The 21,510-nt window shown below is 37.7% G+C and overlaps 1 protein-coding gene across 2 annotated transcripts; it reads left to right on the top strand.

Annotated features, from left to right (window-relative positions):
• Positions 1-2,001: 2,001 nt before the first annotated feature.
• Positions 2,002-20,559, top strand: LOC128227476 (zinc finger RNA-binding protein-like). Of its 2 annotated transcripts, none has more exons than XM_052938053.1 (22): positions 2,002-2,099; positions 2,895-3,108; positions 3,261-3,354; positions 3,559-3,762; positions 5,710-5,912; positions 6,454-6,633; positions 6,858-7,056; positions 7,222-7,311; positions 7,935-7,994; positions 8,945-9,087; positions 9,410-9,537; positions 9,865-9,982; positions 11,686-11,837; positions 12,691-12,840; positions 13,189-13,393; positions 13,587-13,722; positions 14,639-14,730; positions 16,079-16,174; positions 16,317-16,428; positions 16,751-16,848; positions 18,170-18,320; positions 19,649-20,559. In XM_052938053.1, exons 2-22 carry the CDS (start codon positions 2,905-2,907, stop codon positions 19,696-19,698), a joined length of 2,865 nt encoding a protein of 954 aa, XP_052794013.1. In that variant the 5' UTR covers positions 2,002-2,099; positions 2,895-2,904; the 3' UTR covers positions 19,699-20,559. The 2 variants fall into 2 exon arrangements, with proteins under 2 accessions (XP_052794013.1, XP_052794012.1); XM_052938052.1 differs by having other exon boundaries at positions 2,022-2,114.
• Positions 20,560-21,510: the final 951 nt, after the last annotated feature.

Here is a 21,510-nt window from a genome sequence, read left to right on the forward strand (position 1 = left end):
TATATGTCTTATAAGGTGTAAATAAAATTGACAACAATAATAACAAAAGAAATTAAGAGTATATTTGGTTGTTTGGTTTTTAGCTCTACTGACCAAAGGGCTTATGCGATGGTAATGTGTACGTAGTATGTGCATCCGTGCGTCCGTGCGGTTGTGCGTTCGTGCGTCTGTAAACAATTGGTTGTGAACACGATACAGTCTTCAGTTTTGTACAGTATCTAGATATCCATTAGAGCTCGGTTCCTTTCGAAAACCAGCCAGATCCGCCCATAAATGCCTAGATTATGGGCCATGAAAGTTTTAAAGAAATGCTTTCTATTTTTAGCCAGGTCTGCATGAGCGAATTCTATTTTTAGCCAAGTTTACATGTACATGTAAATTCGAGTCTAGAGTTAAGGGAGACAATTTGCAAGTCTAGGATTTTGAGAGACAATTTGCTTTTTGCTTCTGCAGTTGATTTTGTGAATTACTCTGCCTTGTTCTTGTTGAAAGCCCAAAGGCCATTTTTTAGCTTTAAGTTCTGTAGTTTGCGCATTCATCTTAACACAATTAGTTGTGAATGTTTAAGTTACGCACCTGGTGTCATTACTGGCCACACCCAGGGTTCACAGGTTTGGTAAACATAAATCTGGAAAGGTTTGAATTTTTTTTTTTGTGTGTTCGTGCATCCATCTCAGCACAATTGATTGCGAATGTTTGTTCAAATTGATCAATGTTGTCCTAGGATGCCCTTGACTTTGACCTTTTGACCAACTTTTTTTAACTTTTAAAACTACAGAAATTTTTACTATGAGTACAGTTTTGAAAGCATTTTTTTTTGTCAGATGACTTTTACTTGGCACATATTAAAATAGTTCAGGCAACTAATCTGCTTACAATACTTTCTGGGCTCAGATGTTGAACGTGCTACGTTTTCAGGTAACCCAAACACAAAACATAAACTATATGTCTGTTGCCTTTTACCCATACATACATGCTGTAGATTGATATGACCACAAAAGCCATGCCAGTAGAGCATAGGCCCTTTTGGGCCTCTTGTTTCAAAATGTAGTGTAAATGTTCAAATATTTCCAGAGAATAATAGTGCACAATGTACTGTTAGGGTGTCTGCGTGTTTAAACTGTTTAGGGTTATTTTAAGTTAAGATTTTGTTGTTGGATTGGATTAATAGCTTTCTAATTAACCGAAGCCAGTGGATCTCCTTGAAGGGAAGTCTTCAAGGTCTGCACCGGTAGCATCAGGTGCCCCTCAAGGAACCGTTAATATGCATGGTCCTCTCTTGTTCTTGGTGTATATCAATGACCATCCTCAAACTGTCCAGTCTACCACTAGACTGTTTGCAAGTAACTTTCTGATGTATATGATCATCAAAACCGCTGCAGTTGCTCAGGCCCTACAGGATGACCTTGACAAATTACAGGCTTGGGGGAAAAAGTGGCTTATGGAGTTCAACCCTGACAAGTTTGTGGTCCTCCGTATCTCTAAGAAGTGGGAGAACATAACCGCAAAAAAAACATCCATGGCCCAACAGCTTATCAAGTCAGAGATATCAAAATATCTTGGAGCTGTCCTCACCACCAACCTGTCCTAGCATGCCCATATCGATAAGGCAAATAACAAAACAACCTTCCTCAGGCGCAACTTATCATCAAGCTCAAGAGCCACTATCAAAGAGTCAGGCCTGATACAAGGTTTTCATCACAGGGGCGGATCCAGGAATTGACGTAAGAGGGGGCGTAACCTAGGGGCGCATGTTAAAACGTTGCGCCCCTCCCTCAGAACCGAAAGTTCATGTATATGGCATATCCTGTTTTAATGTGGATCTTGGGTTACTCCCTTAAGGTAAATTGAGCAATTTGTAGTCGGAAATGGTACATTCTGAGCTTATTTTATAACCTTTTTCTCCAATATTGATATAAAAAGTAAATTTCGACAACTTTAGAGGGGCGCGCGCCGGGTGACTGGGTGACGTTTTGACTAAATATTTCAGCACTGTTTTTTACAAATAAATTTATTTCAAGTAGCGCACGCCGTGCGAACATCCGGGCATCTCATCATATTTCGTCGGAAGACAAATTTGTCATTGTTTCTTCGCTGTGGTAGGACTTTATGACGTAAAGTTCAACTATTTCTTTAAAATTGCAATTTGTAAACTTCGTTGACATGTTTTGTTTGATAAATATTCAAACTTTTGTAACACAGTAGAACTTGCTTAAGCAATAACAAACCAATTTACTTGCAGAACCTGTCAATGTTTGCGTTCTTTTTATATAATCCAATTACCTGGTTCTACCTGGTTCTTGAGGGAAACTGTAAGGCCCCGAAGGCCTGTCTTTCCCCCCAATGTCCGGTTTGGCATATTTTTAATAGTATCTAGTTTTGGATCTAATCAGTACTCATTTTCAAGAGTAAACCTTGCTACAGTTTATCTAGCTTTGACTGAAACATAATCACATTATTTGTATTTACAATATCTACTGGTAAAACATTCCAATTGTTTCTGACTTTATGGGCAAATGAGTATAGACGAAAAAGATAAAAATCTTTTTGAAATATCTTGGATATAAAAAAATATTGGCCATAATGTACAACCAATTATATGTGGTGATGTTTTTGCTTCATTGAACATAGTAGATACTTGTTATTTGTAGATACTTGTTATTCCAACGGCCGGAAATTAGATAAAATTTCAATTGTAAGAGATATTTCCTTTGGACCTCAATTAGAGTTGAGCAACAAACCAAATCAATATTTTTGTGCGAGGCAAGCATTGTTTTAACTATCATCACGCACTTAATAGCTTTGTTGTGAAGTTATACTAGTGCTTTATGTGGGAAAATAGCTCTGCAAGCTAGTGTTTTTATTTATGTTTATCCGATTGTTTTCCATTCCAGGCAATTTCTGATGGCACACTACGTGTACCCAACAGCTAATGCTGCCCAGTCTGCACCGACATACCCAGCTGCTGTGCAGACAGCGTTTGTCGCAGCCACTCCTCAGGCTGCAGCATATGCAACTGCTCCAAGGGCTGGACAGGCTTATGATGCTTATCAAACACAACATACAACCCCACAATATGCATATGCCAGGACACAAGTTGCAGTTACAGTATGACTGTTGATTGAAATATTTATCGAAAGATACAATTTACACATTTATTGGTGTTGTTAGGTTTGCTGCTTGAGAAATAATACAATAAGATTTGTTAATTGCTGATAGTTAAGATGTTTAATCTAAAACAATAATTGAATTAATTTCAGCCTGCAGCCACATATGAACAGAAAATGTATTACCAGCCAGCACAGGCGGCAGCCACGTACACTACTGGAGAAACCCAGTACCAACAGCAGGCCGGTACGTAGACATTACAGATATTTATAGCTTTTTAAATGGGAAGTTACATTTTTAAGCATCAATATAAGTTAATGAACTTTTCATTTTAATGGATATTCTTGTTATATGTCCATTCCTTGAGGTGTGTTGAAATTGCATTAAGGGTAAGGTCAATTTATTTTGCAGTTATTGTGGTATCAACAGACTTGCTAAACTTAATTTCAGTGGTAGTAAAACCATCCTACACAACTGGAACAACATACACTGCTCAGAGGCAGGCAACAGTTCCTAAAGTTCAAACTGTGCAGGTGACCTCAGCTCCGACCAACTATGTGTACACAGCTGGAGCTTCTACCCAGTCGGTGTCCACATACAACCCTGCCACCACCTACCAGTCCACCACAAGTGCTACCACATCAACATACTCTGGTAAAACACTTGTTACTATCACATACTGAGAAGCGGTTCAGTGATACAAACGTAATGCTTGTATGTCTTGATCCAGTTATGTGAAACATATGGTACAATGTAGTATTTGTAGCAATCAGTTTATTTTTGTGTCATCCCGAACCAAGGCTGACACACAGGGATGACCAGCGGCGTCTTGATCTCTCTGCTGGATGACACAGGATATTCCTGCCACATTTCTGTGTATTATACACATGAACCTCAATGGTCGGCTTTTTTATCTGGATGGGGCTTTTTTATGATAGGGGTAAAAAAATTAAGATTGATCCCAGTAGTTTTATTAACCCATTGATTGAATAAAATTATGACATTTCAAAGTAATGGTACAAGTCCATCTTGAAAATGCATTCACAGATGAAATAAAATAATTTAATATTTCATCATTGACACCATTTATTAGATAATTTAATTTATCTGTAAAAAATATATTCATATTAAAAAGATTTGGCCACAAATTTTGGGAGTTATATCAATCTAAAGGTCATACTGCTGTATAAATTTGCACTTTTCCAATACCCCTAAAAAGGGCCTGCTAATCAGTTAGTTGGCTATTGACTGGGAGGTGTAATCTGGCCACTTGCCTATGTGCTAAAGGGTTAAGGCATCTGAAAGAAAAAAAAGAAAAAAAATATATTTCGACAAAAAGCATAAGGCTTAGAAGTTAGAGCTTTGATATTTAGTGTGTAACATTGTGTAGTGGTTTTCTAAAAAGCCCCTTTGGTTAAATTGACCATGACATAGGGATTACCTGTTTTTCATTAAGATATATAGGAAATCTTCTTGTTCGAAACTGCTGGCCATACTCTTGATATAAGTGTTTTTTATGCCCCCGAAGGTGGGCATATTAAAATTGCACCGTCCGTCCGGCTCTATAACTTTCCCTTGTATGGACAGATTTTAAAATAACTTGCCACATGTGTTCCACACACCAAGACGACGTGTGGCGTGCAAGACTCGTGTCCCTACCTCAAAGGTCAAGGTCACACTTAGTGTTTATTCACAAGGGAATTCTGAATATAAGGACATAACAGTGTGGGTTGTCAAGTATGGGTGGTATTTTTTTATGTTCAGAGGCAATTTAAAATAACTTGCCATATGTATTTGACACGTAAAGGCAAGATCAACTTTTCATGTACTGACCTTGTTTGTACATCAGTGTCACATTCGGGGGCATTCGTCACATACTGTGACAGCTCTTGTTTTATATTCTTCTCGTCTCAGTTACTAGTCCAAGACCTTGCATATTTGGCATGTAGCATCATGTGATAGCCCTCTACCAGGTTTGTTCAAATTATGCACCTAGGGTCAAAGCTGTCCCCATCCCTTTTGAAATACTTTCTTATTTTTGCATCGACAGCAATGAAATTTTGACCACATGTATAGTTTTGCAAACAATCAAATCAATGTTGTCCTCGATGACCTTGACTGTGACCTTTTGACCTACTTTCTTTATTTGAAGCTTTAGTAATGAAATTTGGACCATATGTACAGTTTTGAAAACAAATGTCAATATTGACAGCTGACATTTTGACCATCTTTTTTATCGTTGAAGCTATAACAATTAAATTAAGACCATGTATACAGTTTTGATTACAAATATCAAGCTTAGATAGTTAATTTGTAGCTCCGTCTAGTGGTCCTCTACCAAGATTGTTCAAATTATGCCTGGGTTCTAAATTGGCCCATCCAAAGGTGTCACCTGTGTTTCATAGGGATATAAAGGCAAAAAATAAAAATCTTATTGTCTGAAACCAAAAGGCCTACAACTAATATATTTGGTTTTGAACAATGTCTAGAGGTAAGAAACTGAAGGTTTCACTCAGGTGGGCGATTTAGGGCATGAAGGTAACTTCCGATTATTAAGTTTCTTCTTTGACAAGCTGTTATTGGAGTTACCCTGTTTTTCAGGTTATGATGCTGCTCTGTACTCAGCTGCTACCAGCTACTATCAGCAGCAGCAGGCAGCCAAGGCCACTGGTAACTGGTCCACCCTGAAAAAGGCCGGCCCCACAACACTGGGAAAGAACGGAGTGGCAGGAAAACCCAAGGTTAATAAACCACCTCAGCTTCACTACTGTGATGTCTGCAAAATCAGCTGTGCTGGCCCACAGGTAACTATTGTTTATTCCATACATAATTATTATGCCCCCCTTCCTGTTAATGCCCATACCTAATGGTCTTTTGGAGTTGATAAGGAGACTGGACCTGACCAGAAGATGACCCCATTTGATTTTAAGGTCATTGGGTCAAAGGTCACAGTGGCCTTTAAGCATATGGTCCTGAAACTTGACATGTTGCGACCATGACACCTATTGATTTTGAGGTCATCAGGTTAAATCAGCTGGCATTTCCATCCTTGCATATTTCTTTCAATTGTCCAAATATTTCGGACAACATTGCGCCTAGAGAGGCATGATGTTTGCCAAACATCTCTTGTTATTTCATGAAGTCTCATGTGTTTCAATTCTAATAAGGTGTACGAGGTATTGGAAGTAGACCTATATTATATAATATGATGTAGACATTTAATATGACAGATCATGACATAAGTGTTACTTTGTTTACAACTATTAGCAATAGTTTTCTTAATTTAAATTACCTGTAAAAAGAAAGTGATTAAATGCCAATGTTGTCATATTGCTGATCTTGTAGACATACAGGGAGCACCTGGAGGGTCAGAAACACAAGAAGAAGGAGGCTGCAGCCAAAGCAGGACTCGCTTCCTCTACAGCAAGGGGCGGGCAGAATCAGCTTCGCTGTGAGCTGTGTGATGTCACATGCACAGGAGCGGATGCCTATGCTGCCCATGTAAGAGGAGCAAAGCATCAAAAGGTAAGATTGCAATGCATAAATAAATAATTGGAAAAAAAATGATGTATCTTCTAGCTTCTGACTGATCCCAGTATCTTGTCACGTTTTAATGTACAAATGTAGTTAAATTGCACTGGTAAGTCTTGATTGGAGTTTTTCATGGAATCTTTGTAAGTAAGATTTCATTCCTTTTAAGAAGAGTCATTCAATACCATCATGTCAGCTTTTTCTCTCTCACCTGTCAGGTATTGAAGCTGCATACAAAACTTGGCAAGCCAATCCCCTCATCTGACCCTGTTGTGGTGGGACAGACAAAGTCTACAACCTCTTCCACAGCAGTCAAACCTGTAGCTGTCGCACCGAAGGTCCCAACTGCCACCATAACTGCTGCCAGCACTGCTGCTGTCAAGAAAGTCCTTGCCACACCAAAAATCACCTTTGTTGGTAAGTTTTGACAGTGGTTCTTTGACATGTACCTTACACATGTATATTGTTTACATGTGTTAAAAATGAAGCCAGTATTTTTTAATTATTTTGTGTTAAATTGTCTGTCCCATTCTGCCAATGTTGTTCTGGAAAATGTAGTATAGATGCCTATTTTTCTCCCAGGTGGGAACCAGCTGAAGACAACTGGCATCAAGATGGAGGAGGTGAAAGCTGCTCCAGCCCCGGCTGCAACCCAGGCAGCTCCTATGGATTGTACGTAAACAAAAGTTGTCTGTTCTATAAGTATGTATGACAGTGTCTGATGTAGCTCACTGATATTTTGTTTTTCCTACATTTGATTATGAACAGTGTGTGTACACCACTTGATAAATTACGTCATACATGCTGGTCGGAAGGCAATATTTTGTTTAAAATCAAATTCTGGTAAAAGACCGAAGGCAGGGCTCAATAAGCGGCGTAGACTGCGCTATGTGTCATTTTAAATGATGAAGAAATAGTGAAGTTATCTTAGTTTAAAGTCTTCATTTGAAGCAATTTATCATGTGGTATACACACACTGATGAATATTATATCCCATATTGAAGTGCTGTTGGGGATTTTACTTCTTCTGTTGTTGTTCTTTTTAAGGAAATTTATAGGAACTGTCCTAGCTTTGGTGTCTTCGTCAAAATGCAAAAACCTGTGCCATTTCTCTAAAACCGTCCTAAGATAATCACACAGGTAGTACACTGTTTGCCGAGACAATGTTTGTGTGCTTAGTGAAAAATGATAAACAAGTTTATGCATTCACTCCTCACCGAGCTTGTTAAACTGAATAAGGGTGTCTTGCTTAATCATATTTTGCTTTTGTTGTAAGTTTTGTCTTTGTTTTCAAGCTGATGACGGGGATGATGGACCACTGAATATTCTTGGAGAAAAAGATGTGGCCCCTGTTGGTAGGTAGCTCTTCTGCGTCTTCTCAAACATCATCAGTTACCCATGGCTGATGCATTCTGATTCTCTGCATTCATCAATCTAGGTTAATTGGAGTTAATTTTGATGATATAGCCTAATTCATCAACCAATGCAATGGCTGCGTTCAAATCTGAATAAACTATATAGTCGTGACTGACACATTGGCAGCTTCCATAAATGCAGAAAATCAGTCACATGATTAATAAGTGTTTATTTTTATCAGTGAATATGAATAATAAGGATGTATGCAATGAGCATATAGTGATGTTATTGCTTAAATAACCAAAACAGATTATTGAAGTTTTATTTGTTTGCGAAATTTTGTTAAAATGTCGAAGTGACCTGTCAACAGCTTGACTCCAAAAGTCTTTTGAGGTATTGACTTCTAACTTCATATACAGATAGATCATATTAAGGAGAAGTGCAATGCACATGAACCATATCTTAGATAGAAATATTGTTTAGAATGCTGCATATATGCATATATTGTATGGTTGGTTGTGTACCGTCTGGCTATAACTTTGACATGAACTGAAGGATTTTAACATTTATGTGCATGTGTTCGATGAATGAGATGTAATTTATTAAGACCAACAACCCATCTTAAAATTTCAAGGTCACACTTGAAGTGTTATCATTATTGAATGCTGCATATTATTAGCATATGAAGTTAAGTTGGTCGTGTTAAGGTTGTAACTTTGTCATGCACGAGGATATTTTTTCAAGTACTTTGCACATGTGTTCAGTGCATAAAGGCAATGTGTCAATTGGTCATAATATGCTAGTATTAATGTTAACTCAAATTTTTGCTTCTTTTAACTATGTTAATAATTGGTCCTCCAGCTTATAACAATGGTGGAGAATAGTAAAACATATATTTGAATAATTATATTTGAATAATTGTATTAAGCTTGTGAACTAATATTTGAAGGTCATGAGTACATAGAAGAGATCAAGAATGAGGCGACAGGGAAGATTATCAGCTTCAACTGTAAACTGTGTGAGTGCAAGTTCAATGATCCCAACGCCAAGGACATGCACATGAAGGGACGTAGACACAGACTGCAGTACAAGGTAAACCACTTGGTATTATACTGAACTATTGATTAGCACATAGAATCGTTGGTCTGTCATCAAATGTGCTACACATCTGTCTGTCATCTGGAATTGGGCAACCCTCAGCTTCTGATTGTAGTGGAAAGAGAATGTAACCAAACTTATTGCTAGAATGTACCGTGTGTAACATAAATTTAAATACAACACAATGAAATTAGACCAACTTGTTTGTAACATGAGCCAGAAAAACAACATGTTTTGCCAAACGGCTATATAATCATGAATTGTTTTTTTAAACTCTGTCAAAATACTAAAATCCTGTATTCCCATTGTATTCCAGAAAAAGGTAGACCCCAGCCTGCAGGTTGAGATCAAGCCAAGTATCCGTGTACGGAAGATTCAGGAGGAGAAGCTGCGGAGACAGGCACAGAAGGAAGAGTTCTGGCGCAGGAAGGAACAGGAACAGAGGTAGGGTTTGTCTGTAAGGAATGTATAAGGTGTATGCAGTGTTTGGGTTGTTGTCTTATGGTTAATTTGACCAAGAATTATTACATTCTATAATTGTGAGATATTTGAACTTAAGGAAAATGTGCTGTCAATGGTTTTTGTAACTGTTAAAAGTACATTCTTGCACAGTGCTGACCTCCATGCACCACACAGACACAGAACTGGTTATATACAATCACCAATCATCTCATTCTCGAAGCGAGTCCCTAACAAGTATGATGTCTGAAATGCTTTCATTGCAGCATGATACTGTTGAGGTTCTGAATATTCCCATGTTTGATGTTTCAGGATGGAGGAGGAGTATTACTGGGCTGAGCAGCGTCGGTTCCAGGAAATGGAAATGTATGAGTGGCACCGCATGGGCCGCCCTGGCATGCCCCCACCGCGCTTCGGACCTCTTCCTCCTGTAAGTTATCAATGTGCCAAACTTTGTCATCACCACAGGTTGTCAATGCACCCACATGTAATAAGTGGCATTGATGGTGTCAGGGCTCGACATTAACCACTGCCCGATTGCCTGGGGCAAGTAATTTTGGTAGACGGGCTGTAGTTTTAAGAATCTACCTGCCCAAGCGACAGTAATAGAAAAAAATCGTCAAATTGGCAAGTTTCTGGTAAAAAAGAATATTGCATCATTTATTGAGCATCTCCTTTCTGGGGAGTATTTATGAAACCGAAACCAATGCTTTCATTGCTTGTATTCTCTGAAATCGGGTCATACGGACCATTTTGTTTTAAACAATGCATGGCGGAAATTGCCGAATATTTTCCAATAGAGCTCGAATAATTCTGTCCAGATCGGTTGACCAATCATGTGAGCTTTACCAAATCAAAATAGGGCTCTCGCGCGGGGGCCAAGTGGTCGCCTAAAATTCCCAGACTTCGCCTATTTGTGACATCAAAGCAACATTGACTCCGCCAAATTTTTAGCATATTGTAAATCTGTCAATCAATGAGTATTTGGCCATTATTCAAGCTGTTAAAACATTGCAATTAGCTATTTATAATCGGTAATCTCTTAATCCAATAATTGGGTCATGTATCATCCAATTATTAAAAGATCGCCAGTAGGCTGAACTGCAAGCAATAAGAATGTACATTGAGAAAACCCTAATCAAATGATTTAAGTTTGTTAATATGCGATAGAAAAGGCGACATTATCAAGAAAAATGTTGTCTTGCATAATTAATATTTGTATTGTACAAACAAATCACGCCATTTTTGAAGTAGACGGTTATTGTTATTGGCGAGGTGGCGCTAAGAAAATCAATAACCTGACTCCTCATGTCTAAGATGTTACAAAATGGAGGATGCAGCGAGATCGCTATTTTGTCTAAACAATTTTAGGGGTTTATTTTGCAACCTTCTTGTATGTATTTGTAATATTTCCTTTAAGAACAGATATTTTCAATTTCATTTGATTTTAAAATGTTAGCATATTGATTTTTTAACCAAACACATGTAAATAAAAGCAGAGCTAAATGGACATTTGTACCTGATCCTGATCGTACCGAAATAAGATTCGCAACCAACTCTTAATGTTTTTTTACAGTTCTTTTATGAGACCATTCTGATTGTTTCAAATGCTTAGCTGCCTTTGTTTTTGTTACATTTTAAATGCTTTTTGGAGATAAACTATGCAACAAGTACACTTTTGCTGAGCCAAAATAGATACATTCTTTTATAAACGTTTCATATAGTTAAAGCAATCAAGGTGAGTGTATAGATACATTCTTTTATAAACGTTTCATATAGTTAAAGCAATCAAGGTGAGTGTGAATATAAAATGAGATTTGTGGTATGGCACAGATTGTCTAATAAATTGGGCAAGTAAAAATTTTATTCTGGCAAGTGAAATGGCTTGGTTGTTGCCCGAAGCGCAACCAAGTATTAGAATAAGCGTCAAGCCCTGGGTGTGCGACTTTATAATGAACTATAGCTATAAGTATGTGAGAAAGTGCTAGAATTAAGATCCATATTACAGTTGAGGTATCTGTATATATCATATATATGTTTGAGTCCCACAAGATGCATTGTATCATGGCCTGTAGACCGCTAACATTATAAGCACGTCTGATGCAGGATTCAGAATGTATTGTGTTTTTGCAGGGTATCAGGAAGCCTGACTCCTCTGATGACCGACATGTGATGGCAAAGCATGCTGCCATCTACCCTAATGAAGATGAGCTCCAGCATGTGCAAAACATTGTGTCTGCTTGTGAAAAGGGGCTTAAACTTGTCTCTGACCAAGTCGCTGAAAGGTGAGATCATGCTCATAAACTAAAGCTGACATGAATCAGGCCGTGACCAAATGTTCACCAGGTGTTTTTACTCTTAATGTTTCCTTATTTTTTTTATAAATGATAATATCTCTGACAAAGGATTATTTTATCTGGCATTTATTCCTAAAGGTTAATGTATTTACAAACAATATCTAGCACTGCTAATTGCCAGTTTCCTTGTTTTTGTTCATTTTGAAATCAGCCATGCTTAATTTGTCAATTTACTGCCAGGAAACTTTCATCTTAAATGTCTGAGTTTATTCTGGCTCTAAAACCTCTTCATAAATGACAAAGTTATTTCTTGTGAAAGTTTTTGTTGATTTCATGGCCATATTTCTGTTCTGTTGGACCTGATATATTTCCGGAAACTTGCACATTGTAATACCAGTTAATAGTTGAATGTATATATTGGAAAACCTGTTTGGCCCTTGTGTCAAAAATAGAAACTGTCGTTGACACTTTTAAAATATCATTGTAGCACAGTGATGACAACCATGTACCACACAGATGCAGAACTGGTGATATACATTCACCCAACCAATAATCTGAGTGCTTCAAGAAAACATGGCCCTTGTTATATTAAAATGTGCTTTTTGAGAAAACTTGAGTAAATTAAGTATGAAACTAATTTTGTAGCACAGTGATGACAACCATGTACCACACAGATGCAGAACTGGTGATACACATTCACCCAACCAATAGTCTGAGTGCTAGATCAATATACCCATTTCAATGTGGCACACATGTATTATCTGATTGAAACATAAAATGTTAGGTTCCAAGTTCTTCACTGTAAGAAGTGAGATAATACCATATTCCGTTGTTGCTACAGTGATGCGAAGGTGAGCAAGGTGGAGGTGAAGAAGGAGTCTGTGGCGGCGCCAAAGAAGGAGCCAGTGGCCCCCAAAAAAGAGGCTCCTAAGCCCATCAAGCCCGTAGCAACATCGTCGGACCCGAAAAAGGATGATGATATTAAGGAGGGGTAAGCATTGCTCCTTGCTGGAGTGACAGAATATTTTTAAATCTTAATAACTTAAGATGAATAAGAAATAATGGTTTACACGTTTTTTTGTGTATAAATATTTAAACTACAGGGATAAGAATCTTTAGTGGATCAGCTGATTTCAGCTGTTTTTGCCCCCAAAAAATAATTATAAATTATTTTGAAGCTGGTTCGAAATTTTCAAAATTGATTTTACTTTGTAAGTTTAATGGGGGTGACCCCATTTTCAGCAGATTTTGTGACCAAGCATTCACATCCCTGAAAGTAACAGTGTACAAATGTAAGATAAATGTTGAGAATAAACAAAGCTTCTGTATTTGATAATAGTGCGACTGGTTGTTTTGGTCACCGAGATACACCAGATGACTCCGCCCCTCCTCGTGTGCTGAAGGGCGTAATGAGGGTTGGGGTGCTGGCGAAGGGACTTCTGCTGCATGGGGACCTCAACGTTCATCTGGTTGTTCTCTGCTCAGAGAAACCCACACGCACTCTTCTTGAGAGGGTTGCTGATGGCCTACCAAAACAGCTCACTGTGAGTTGACCGTTATTCTTTATGACTCTTGTCCCTCATCTTTGAATGTTAAAAAAGTAATACTGGAATAAGAGCTGATTATATAAATTCCAACGGTAAATAGCGATGTTTGTATGATTTCTGAGCATTTACATGTATCTTTATATGTTTAAAAGCAACAACTGGCTGTTCTAATATGTAACGTTTATGTCAGACTGTGACGGAGGAGAAGTATGATGTGAAGCGTTGTGTGGAGGAGGCTGCCATCATCGTGACCAACAACATGGAGCCCCATGTGTCATGCACCATCACCCTCACATCCCCCATCATGCGTGAGACGGCTGAAGCAGGTATGCCTCCACAAATGCATCTGTTTACAGTTAATATTTGTTTCATTAGGGTTGCATTTTGTATTTGGCATCTTTGTGGAGTGGTCATGGCTTCTTTTTATGAGATTTTAATCAGTTTCCTACATATAATGCTGCAGATATTATTATTTGTCATCTTAATCTATGCTTTAATGCTTAATATATGTCATGACCTATCTGCTTCAAATTCCTTCAAAATTATTCGCTACATAAGTTGAAGGCTTACAAAATGTTACGTTCATGAAATAAAGAAATTCTGAATAACTGCTTAAAAGTTGACCATTTACTAGTTCTTGAATTGACATTGTATTCAATATCATGCTGACATTTGTTGTGAAGCCTTCTCTTGCAAGCAGTGTCGAGCCAGGGTTCAGTATAGATGGATTTTTGACCATGGTCAGGGTTTCTGGGTCTGTGGGTGGGGGGATCACTTTGCTGTTAAGGAATGATAGGCAGAGCTTTGTTAAATATTTGTTATTGATAATAAAGCCAATATTATTATGTCAATAAAGCCATAGGATTTTATTTTTAAATCTTTTTTGATAAATAAGAAGTTTTTTTGTTTATAGAGGAAGCTATTTCTTGACATTCAACGAAAGTTTAGTAGTCAGTTAAATATTTTCTGAGTAATGTTTGCATCACTTATTTGGTAGCATTAAAATGCTCAAGTCAAGAGAACCTCAAGAACACAAGTTTATGTGTCGTAAAAATTAAACATTGGATCACACTTTTTTGAGTTGATCAAATAGGTATTTTTCTCTTGTTCTCCAAGCGAAGTGACCCCTATTGGGTGTAATTTGGGTGCACACCCTACACCCTATATGTGGCCTAGTCACAGCCCAGAACCCAGGCTCTTATGATCAAACACCCATATGGCAATCGTTGTTTGCAATAACAGAGGCCAGCACAGTGAAAGATCCACCAGATGTTCTGGATAGGCAGAAATGCCTTGATGCCCTGGCAGCCCTTCGACATGCAAAATGGTTCCAGGTTTAGTAACACTTTCTTACTACTTTTCAGCCTTGTGATCACTTGTGTTCATATATATTTCATCATATTTTCCTTATTTGATGTTTGCTCATTACAAGTAGGGTTAGGACTTTATGAATGATCAATCTTTAAGTTTTATAATGTGTTCAAAGTACTCCATATGTATACCTCGTTTCCCCTATATGAAAATCAACGTTTGCATTTCTGCCGACCTGGAAAGGGAAGATCAAGGTCAAAGCATGATTCTTTCTTTCACAGTTGCTGCTAAATGTTTACTGTGACTTTCACATAGTTGACTGTAGATGTTAGTTTATTAGTTGGTAGTCTCTGATAGTTTCTCATTAAATCTGCACATATAAACACACTTGGCATTCTGTGATTGCTGTCCGAGATTTCTAGGCATCAGTACAATTAATCATCAAATTTTTACTATTCCTATATTTGTATGCTAATTGTATTCATATTTTATGAAACATATTGTCATATACTTCCCCAGTTCATGGACATTTGATGATTGAATGTAGTGTATGAATGATATTGCCTTTGATTGGAACAGTTCTTGTGCTGTATTTTATTTGATGTGTGTTTATGGGTATGGCGGTTGTGAACAAAGCCAGTCGTTGTAAAATAAAGATTACTGCGAGATATGAAGCTTGAAACTGTTCCATCACTTTAACCTGGCCTTGAGACTGTTCAAGAAGATTGATCATTGATATGAAAACACATGAGGCTGGAAAGGTAGCGTGGCGGATGCCAGCTTGCCCCAAGTACACCCTACTTGGTGGAGGCTTGCAATCTGACCCTAGTTCCATACACCTGCCCTATAGCAACCAATCTGGACTCTGTACATTTGCGCCCTTCATCGGGTAAAGGTCTGATCTTTTGTGAAACATTGAAGAAGTTGGAAACTAAGTTACGCCATTTTACAGCAAGTCTAAGTCATGTGTTGCACGGCCCTTCTATTTGCTGTTTAAAGATCTTAATGTGTTAAAAGATATTATTTCGGAAATATTGCGCTGAGAAATACTATTCAAGTGTTGTTCTGATGTACTCTTCAATGTGCTTAGTGCCCCAAAAGATGTTTTAAAATACAATGCGACCCCAGTTCCAAATATTTTTTATGAAGACCAACTGCCACTCCTTCGTTAGTATTGGTTTACACTGAAATATATATAAAAATGGTTATATAATGACAGGTGTAGGTGTGTGTGGCAGTTGAATCTTTCATAGCATATACAAATTATAAAGAATTCTCAATACTAATTAAGGAAGATTCCAGATTGTTGCTCCAACCCTTGCCGTAAACTCCTGAGATCAGGTTTAAAAGAGTTTTTTATATGCACTGTAGGCTAGAGCCAATGGTCTGCAGTCATGTGTGATTGTCATCCGAATCTTGAGGGATCTATGTCAGCGTGTACCAACCTGGACTCCGCTTAATGAATGGGTGAGTAAACTTACAACTACTATTATATCTGTCTGTAATATCTTTATCTTTGTATCATAAGTGTAAGGAAATCTCAAAATAACTTGATTATTTCAATTCATAGATCTATATCTTAGTGGCATGTTCTTAATTTTGTGTGCAGGCCATGGAGTTGCTGGTTGAGAAGTGTGTGAGCTCCGCCCCGACCCCTCTCAGTCCTGGGGATGCCCTCCGCAGATTGTTTGAGTGTATTGCTTCTGGAGTTTTACTGCCAGGTATGTCACACATAACGCCAAGTAAACTTACAAGTGAGGGGATATCCCTTTAATTCAAGGTGCATGATTATGCCTATTTTATCCTTAAACAATGATGATCTAGGATTTACTTTTGCTATGATTAATTTAAGTTCCATTTAAAAATCACATGTTTCAGATAGCGAATGAATGTAATTTTACTTCTGTAACAGTTACTATTGTTGATGTTACTTAGATATAAGACTTTGTGTTGTTCAGAATGTTCACAATGTTGTTAAAACTATATTTACCGGCAACTATTCAAAAGATATGAGCCTTACTTGTTTCTATTATTAACCAACAGGAGGTCCTGGACTGCTTGACCCATGCGAGAAGGACCCTGTGGATGCTGCGTCCGGCCTCAGCAACCAGGAGCGTGAAGACATCACAGCATCAGCACAGGTGAGAAACGCCTCATTTATGTAGTTGGGAGCAATGTTAGCTTCATAAGCTATTTTGCAATACATGTGAGTTATGAAAGCTATGGAGTGGAGAAGGGAATGACTCGATAAACTGTAGGTTTGATTTTTAGCTCTACTGGCCAAAGGCCAGAAGAGCTTATGCCATGGTTATGTGTACGTAGTATGTGCGGTCTTGCGTCCCTGCGTTCGTGCGTCTGTAAACAATTGCTTGTGAACACGATACAGTCTTGTACAGTATCTAGATATCCATTAGAGCTCGGTTCCTTTCGAAAACCAGCTAGATCCGCCCATGCATGCCTAGATTATGGCCCTTGATAGTATAAAAAAATGCTATTGTGTATACAATTGGTTGTGAACACGATACAGTCTTCAGTTTTGATTGTATCTCGATGAAACTTGTACAGTATCTAGATATCCATTAGAGCTTGGTTCCTTTCGAAAACCAGCAAGATCCGCCCATGAATGCCTAGATTATGGGCCATGAAAGTTTTAAAGAAATGCTTTCTATTTTTAGTCAGGTCTGCATGAGCGAATTCTATTTTTAGCCACGTTTACATGTATATGTAAATTCAAGTCTAGAGTTAAGGGAGACAATTTGCAAGTCTAGGATTTTGAGAGACAATTTGCTTTTTGCTTCTGCAGTTGATTTTGTGAATTACTCTGCTTTGTTCTTGTTGAAAGCCCAAAGGCCATTTTTTAGCTTTAAGTTCTGTAGTTTGCGCATTCATCTTAACAAAATTGGTTGTGAATGTTTAAGTTATGCACCTGGTGTCATTACTGGCCACACCCAGGGTTCACAGGTTTGGTAAACATAAATCTGGAAAGGTTTGAAAATCTTTTTGTGTGTTCGTGCATCCATCTCAGCACAATTGATTGTGAATGTTTATTCAAATTGATCAAGGATGCCCTTGACTTTGACCTTTTGACCAACTTTTTTTTAACTTTTAAAACTACAGAAATTTTTACTATGAGTACAGTTTTGAAAGCATTTTTTTTTTTTTGTCAGATGACTTTTACTTGGCACATATTAAAATAGTTCATGCAACTAATCTGCTTACAATACTTTCTGGCTCAGATGTTGAACGTGCTACGTTTTCAGGTAACCCAAACACAAAACATAAAGTATATGTCTGTTGCCTTTTACCCATACATACATGCTCTGGATTGATATGACCACAAAAGCCATGCCAGTAGAGCATAGGCCCCTTTGGGCCTCTTGTTGTTGTACATAACATTAACAGTTTGGCCAATCATAGGATTTTTAGAAAAATAATCTCTGACCATTTTATATATATTTGCAGCATGCATTGCGGCTGATAGCATACCGGCAGATCCACAAAGTTCTGGGTATGGACGCTCTCCCAGTTCCAAGGTTTGCCAGACGACCTTTTGCCAACCGCAAACGCCGCCGCACAGACAGCACACAAGCTGATGGTGAAGGGGAAGGCACAGGTAACATACATGCACACTGACATAACACGAGTTACATACATGTACACTGACATGAGTTACATACATGCACACTGACATAAAACTAGTTACATACATGTACACTGACATAACACAAGTAACATATATGTTCACTGACATAACACGAGTTACATACATGCACACTGACATAAGATGGGTAACATACATGCACACTGACATAACACGAGTAACATACATGCACACTGACATAACATGAGTAACATACATGCACACTGACATAACACTAGTTACATACATGCACACTGACATAACATGAGTAACATACATGTTCACTGACATAACACGAGTTACATACATGCACACTGACATAACACGAGTGCACACTGACATAACACGAGTAACATACATGCACACTGACATAACACGAGTAACATACATGGTCACTGACATAACACGAGTTACATACATGCATACTGACATAACACGAGTAACATACATGTTCACTGACATAGCACGAGTTACATACATGCACACTGACAGAACACGAGTAACATACATGTTCACTGACATTACACGAGTAACATACATGCACACTGACATAACACGAGTAACATACATGCACAATGACATAACACGAGTTACATACATGCACACTGACATAACACGAGTAACATACATGTTCACTGACATAACACGAGTAACATACATGTTCACTGACATAACACGAGTTACATACATGTTCACTGACATAACACGAGTTACATACATGCACACTGACATAACACGAGTAACATACATGCACACTGACATAACACGAGTTTCATACATGCACACTGGCATAACATGAGTAACATACATGCACACTTGACATAACACGAGTTACATACATGCACACTGACATAACACAGGTAACATACATGCACACTGACATAACACAGGTAACACACATGCACACTGACATAAGATGGGTAACATACATGCACACTGACGGGTAACATACATTCACACACATCTTGTTCATTGTTGTCTTGATAGACAGTGTTTGCGCTTGAGCATAATAGATAAAATGAATTAAAGGTTAGCTTTTGAACCTTTGCTATTTATGTATGTGGGGGGATTTTGATATTTTGACTAAAATTCTAAAACATTGTACATTTAATGGTGCATTAAAATGCATTTAATTCTTAATGAAGTTGTTGCCTGTGAGTTGTGAACGAGATTTCCATGTTTGGTAACGATATGCATGTCTCCGGTATGCAAGAAGAATTTTCATGAATTATTTCTAATGGTTCTCTCATCTTAAAATATCCATGGTCTTCCCTTTCAAGTTTTTAATGTTGATTTTACAGCTGCAGAAAAGAAGGATAAGAAGGAGGATGAATCTATGGACACAAAGTAAACAGCTGGGTGCCCTGGTGGGAAGGTGCTGCAGTGTCGCTATCTAACAGTGTAGTCCTCCCTGGTGGGGGATGGCTGCAACATTGCCATCAAACTACTATAAACAATGTTTCTTCTGTCGAGAAGAAGAAAATAATTAAACTTGATTATAGAAGTGGCTTTGGTTTGCAGGAACTACTAGACGTTAAATTGTATATTGCTATTTAGATGGAGTTGTCCTTTGTGAACACATTGTATTACAATAATATTCGTACAATATTAGCAATGTAAATGTGTTTTTTCAATACTTAATCACTGAAATACATATTTTCTTGTTGCTGATCAGTGTGTTTCAGTTGAATTATTAATATGTATTGTTATTTAATGATTTATTGAATGTGAAGTGAGGAATAGTCTTCTTAGGGTTTTCTTGTTGCTTATCAAGTGTGTATATAATCCTGTTTGCCTGTTTGGTCAGATTCAGTCATTAGTGTTGTGTTTCTGTTTCTTCACATAACTTCATTCACCTTTGCATACATTTAGCCATTTCAGCTGTACCCGTTACAGAGACCCTGCATTGTCTGCATGTTCAAGTATTCTGGGTTGAGCTCTTTTCTGAAGAAAATGTTGTGAAGCAAATGTCTTGAATGTCTCATATTTTTCTTAAAAAAGATCCAGGAGTCTTCTCATTTCTTCGTTTAATAGATGCCGACCAATATATTGAAGGGTTCAACATTATTTGTTGTCAAATGTTCTTATAGCTATGTGCATGTGTTCGTACTTACAATTTCTCAATATCTATTTTTCATTACAAAAAACCCATGAGTCTTGTCATGATGTTCCATTTGTAGTCAACTTTCTATGTAATAAAGTGTTAAAAAGATTTTTTCTTCCTCAGTTCAAGATTCACGTGTTACAAATGGCAATATTGTGGGTTAATTGAACGTTGGTTATATGTGCTTGTTGTAAAAGATGGTGACTTTTTTTTGTAAATTTCAGTCTGTATTATAATGTGATCTTTAAATAACTGTTACTAGTCACATGTCAGGACATAGAAGTGATATATTGACATATCTGGAACTAAATCTTAACTCAAAATAAGTGATATTGACCTCGAATATGTTTTGCTTCATGTAAATGAATTTAAATGTCTTTCAGTTTCAAATTCTTATATCTTGGTCCAATTTCAAATTCATACTTTTGGAATCTAAAGCTTGTCCTGCAATTGCTCAAGGAATATTGGACATGGGTTAAAACAAGAGGGCAATGTGGAGGTTATGCACGTTATTTATTTTTGTCAGACATAGTAATGCAGAGTTATGTCCCTTGACTTATTAAAAATAACTCGGTATGTGGATAGTGGGCAAAACGTTATTTGATCCTCGGATCATTAAAAGTAGAACACTTTATTATACATTTGTAAAATGGTACTCGGTTACTGGGGATAATAATATCTGCCCGATTTAACTTGGGGCGGAACATCCAAGCTAAAGCCCTTTAAACTTTTATTTTTACATTAAGGATGGTGCGTGACTGAAATCAGTGTTCAAATTTCTAAATATGCTTTTTCCTTTTCCAACCACATTGATCTTGTTATGTCTTCGCACAATGTTGGCAAACCTTTTTCATTATGACCATGTTGATCCATCCATACATAGCTATACCCTGTCACATTCAGCATGTTTAACCCTTGTAGTCCAATGTTGTGTCCCAATTTGACCATGTATTTGAGCACATCATATACAAGACGCACACATCTTTCATGAGGCGTTCTTCAGTGCCCCATAGCGCTGAACCATACGGTAATATTGGCGCCATGTTCGTATCAAATATT

The sequence above is a fragment of the Mya arenaria genome, chromosome 3, assembly GCF_026914265.1.
Source record: "Mya arenaria isolate MELC-2E11 chromosome 3, ASM2691426v1".
NCBI classification, from domain to species: Eukaryota; Metazoa; Mollusca; class Bivalvia; order Myida; family Myidae; genus Mya; species Mya arenaria.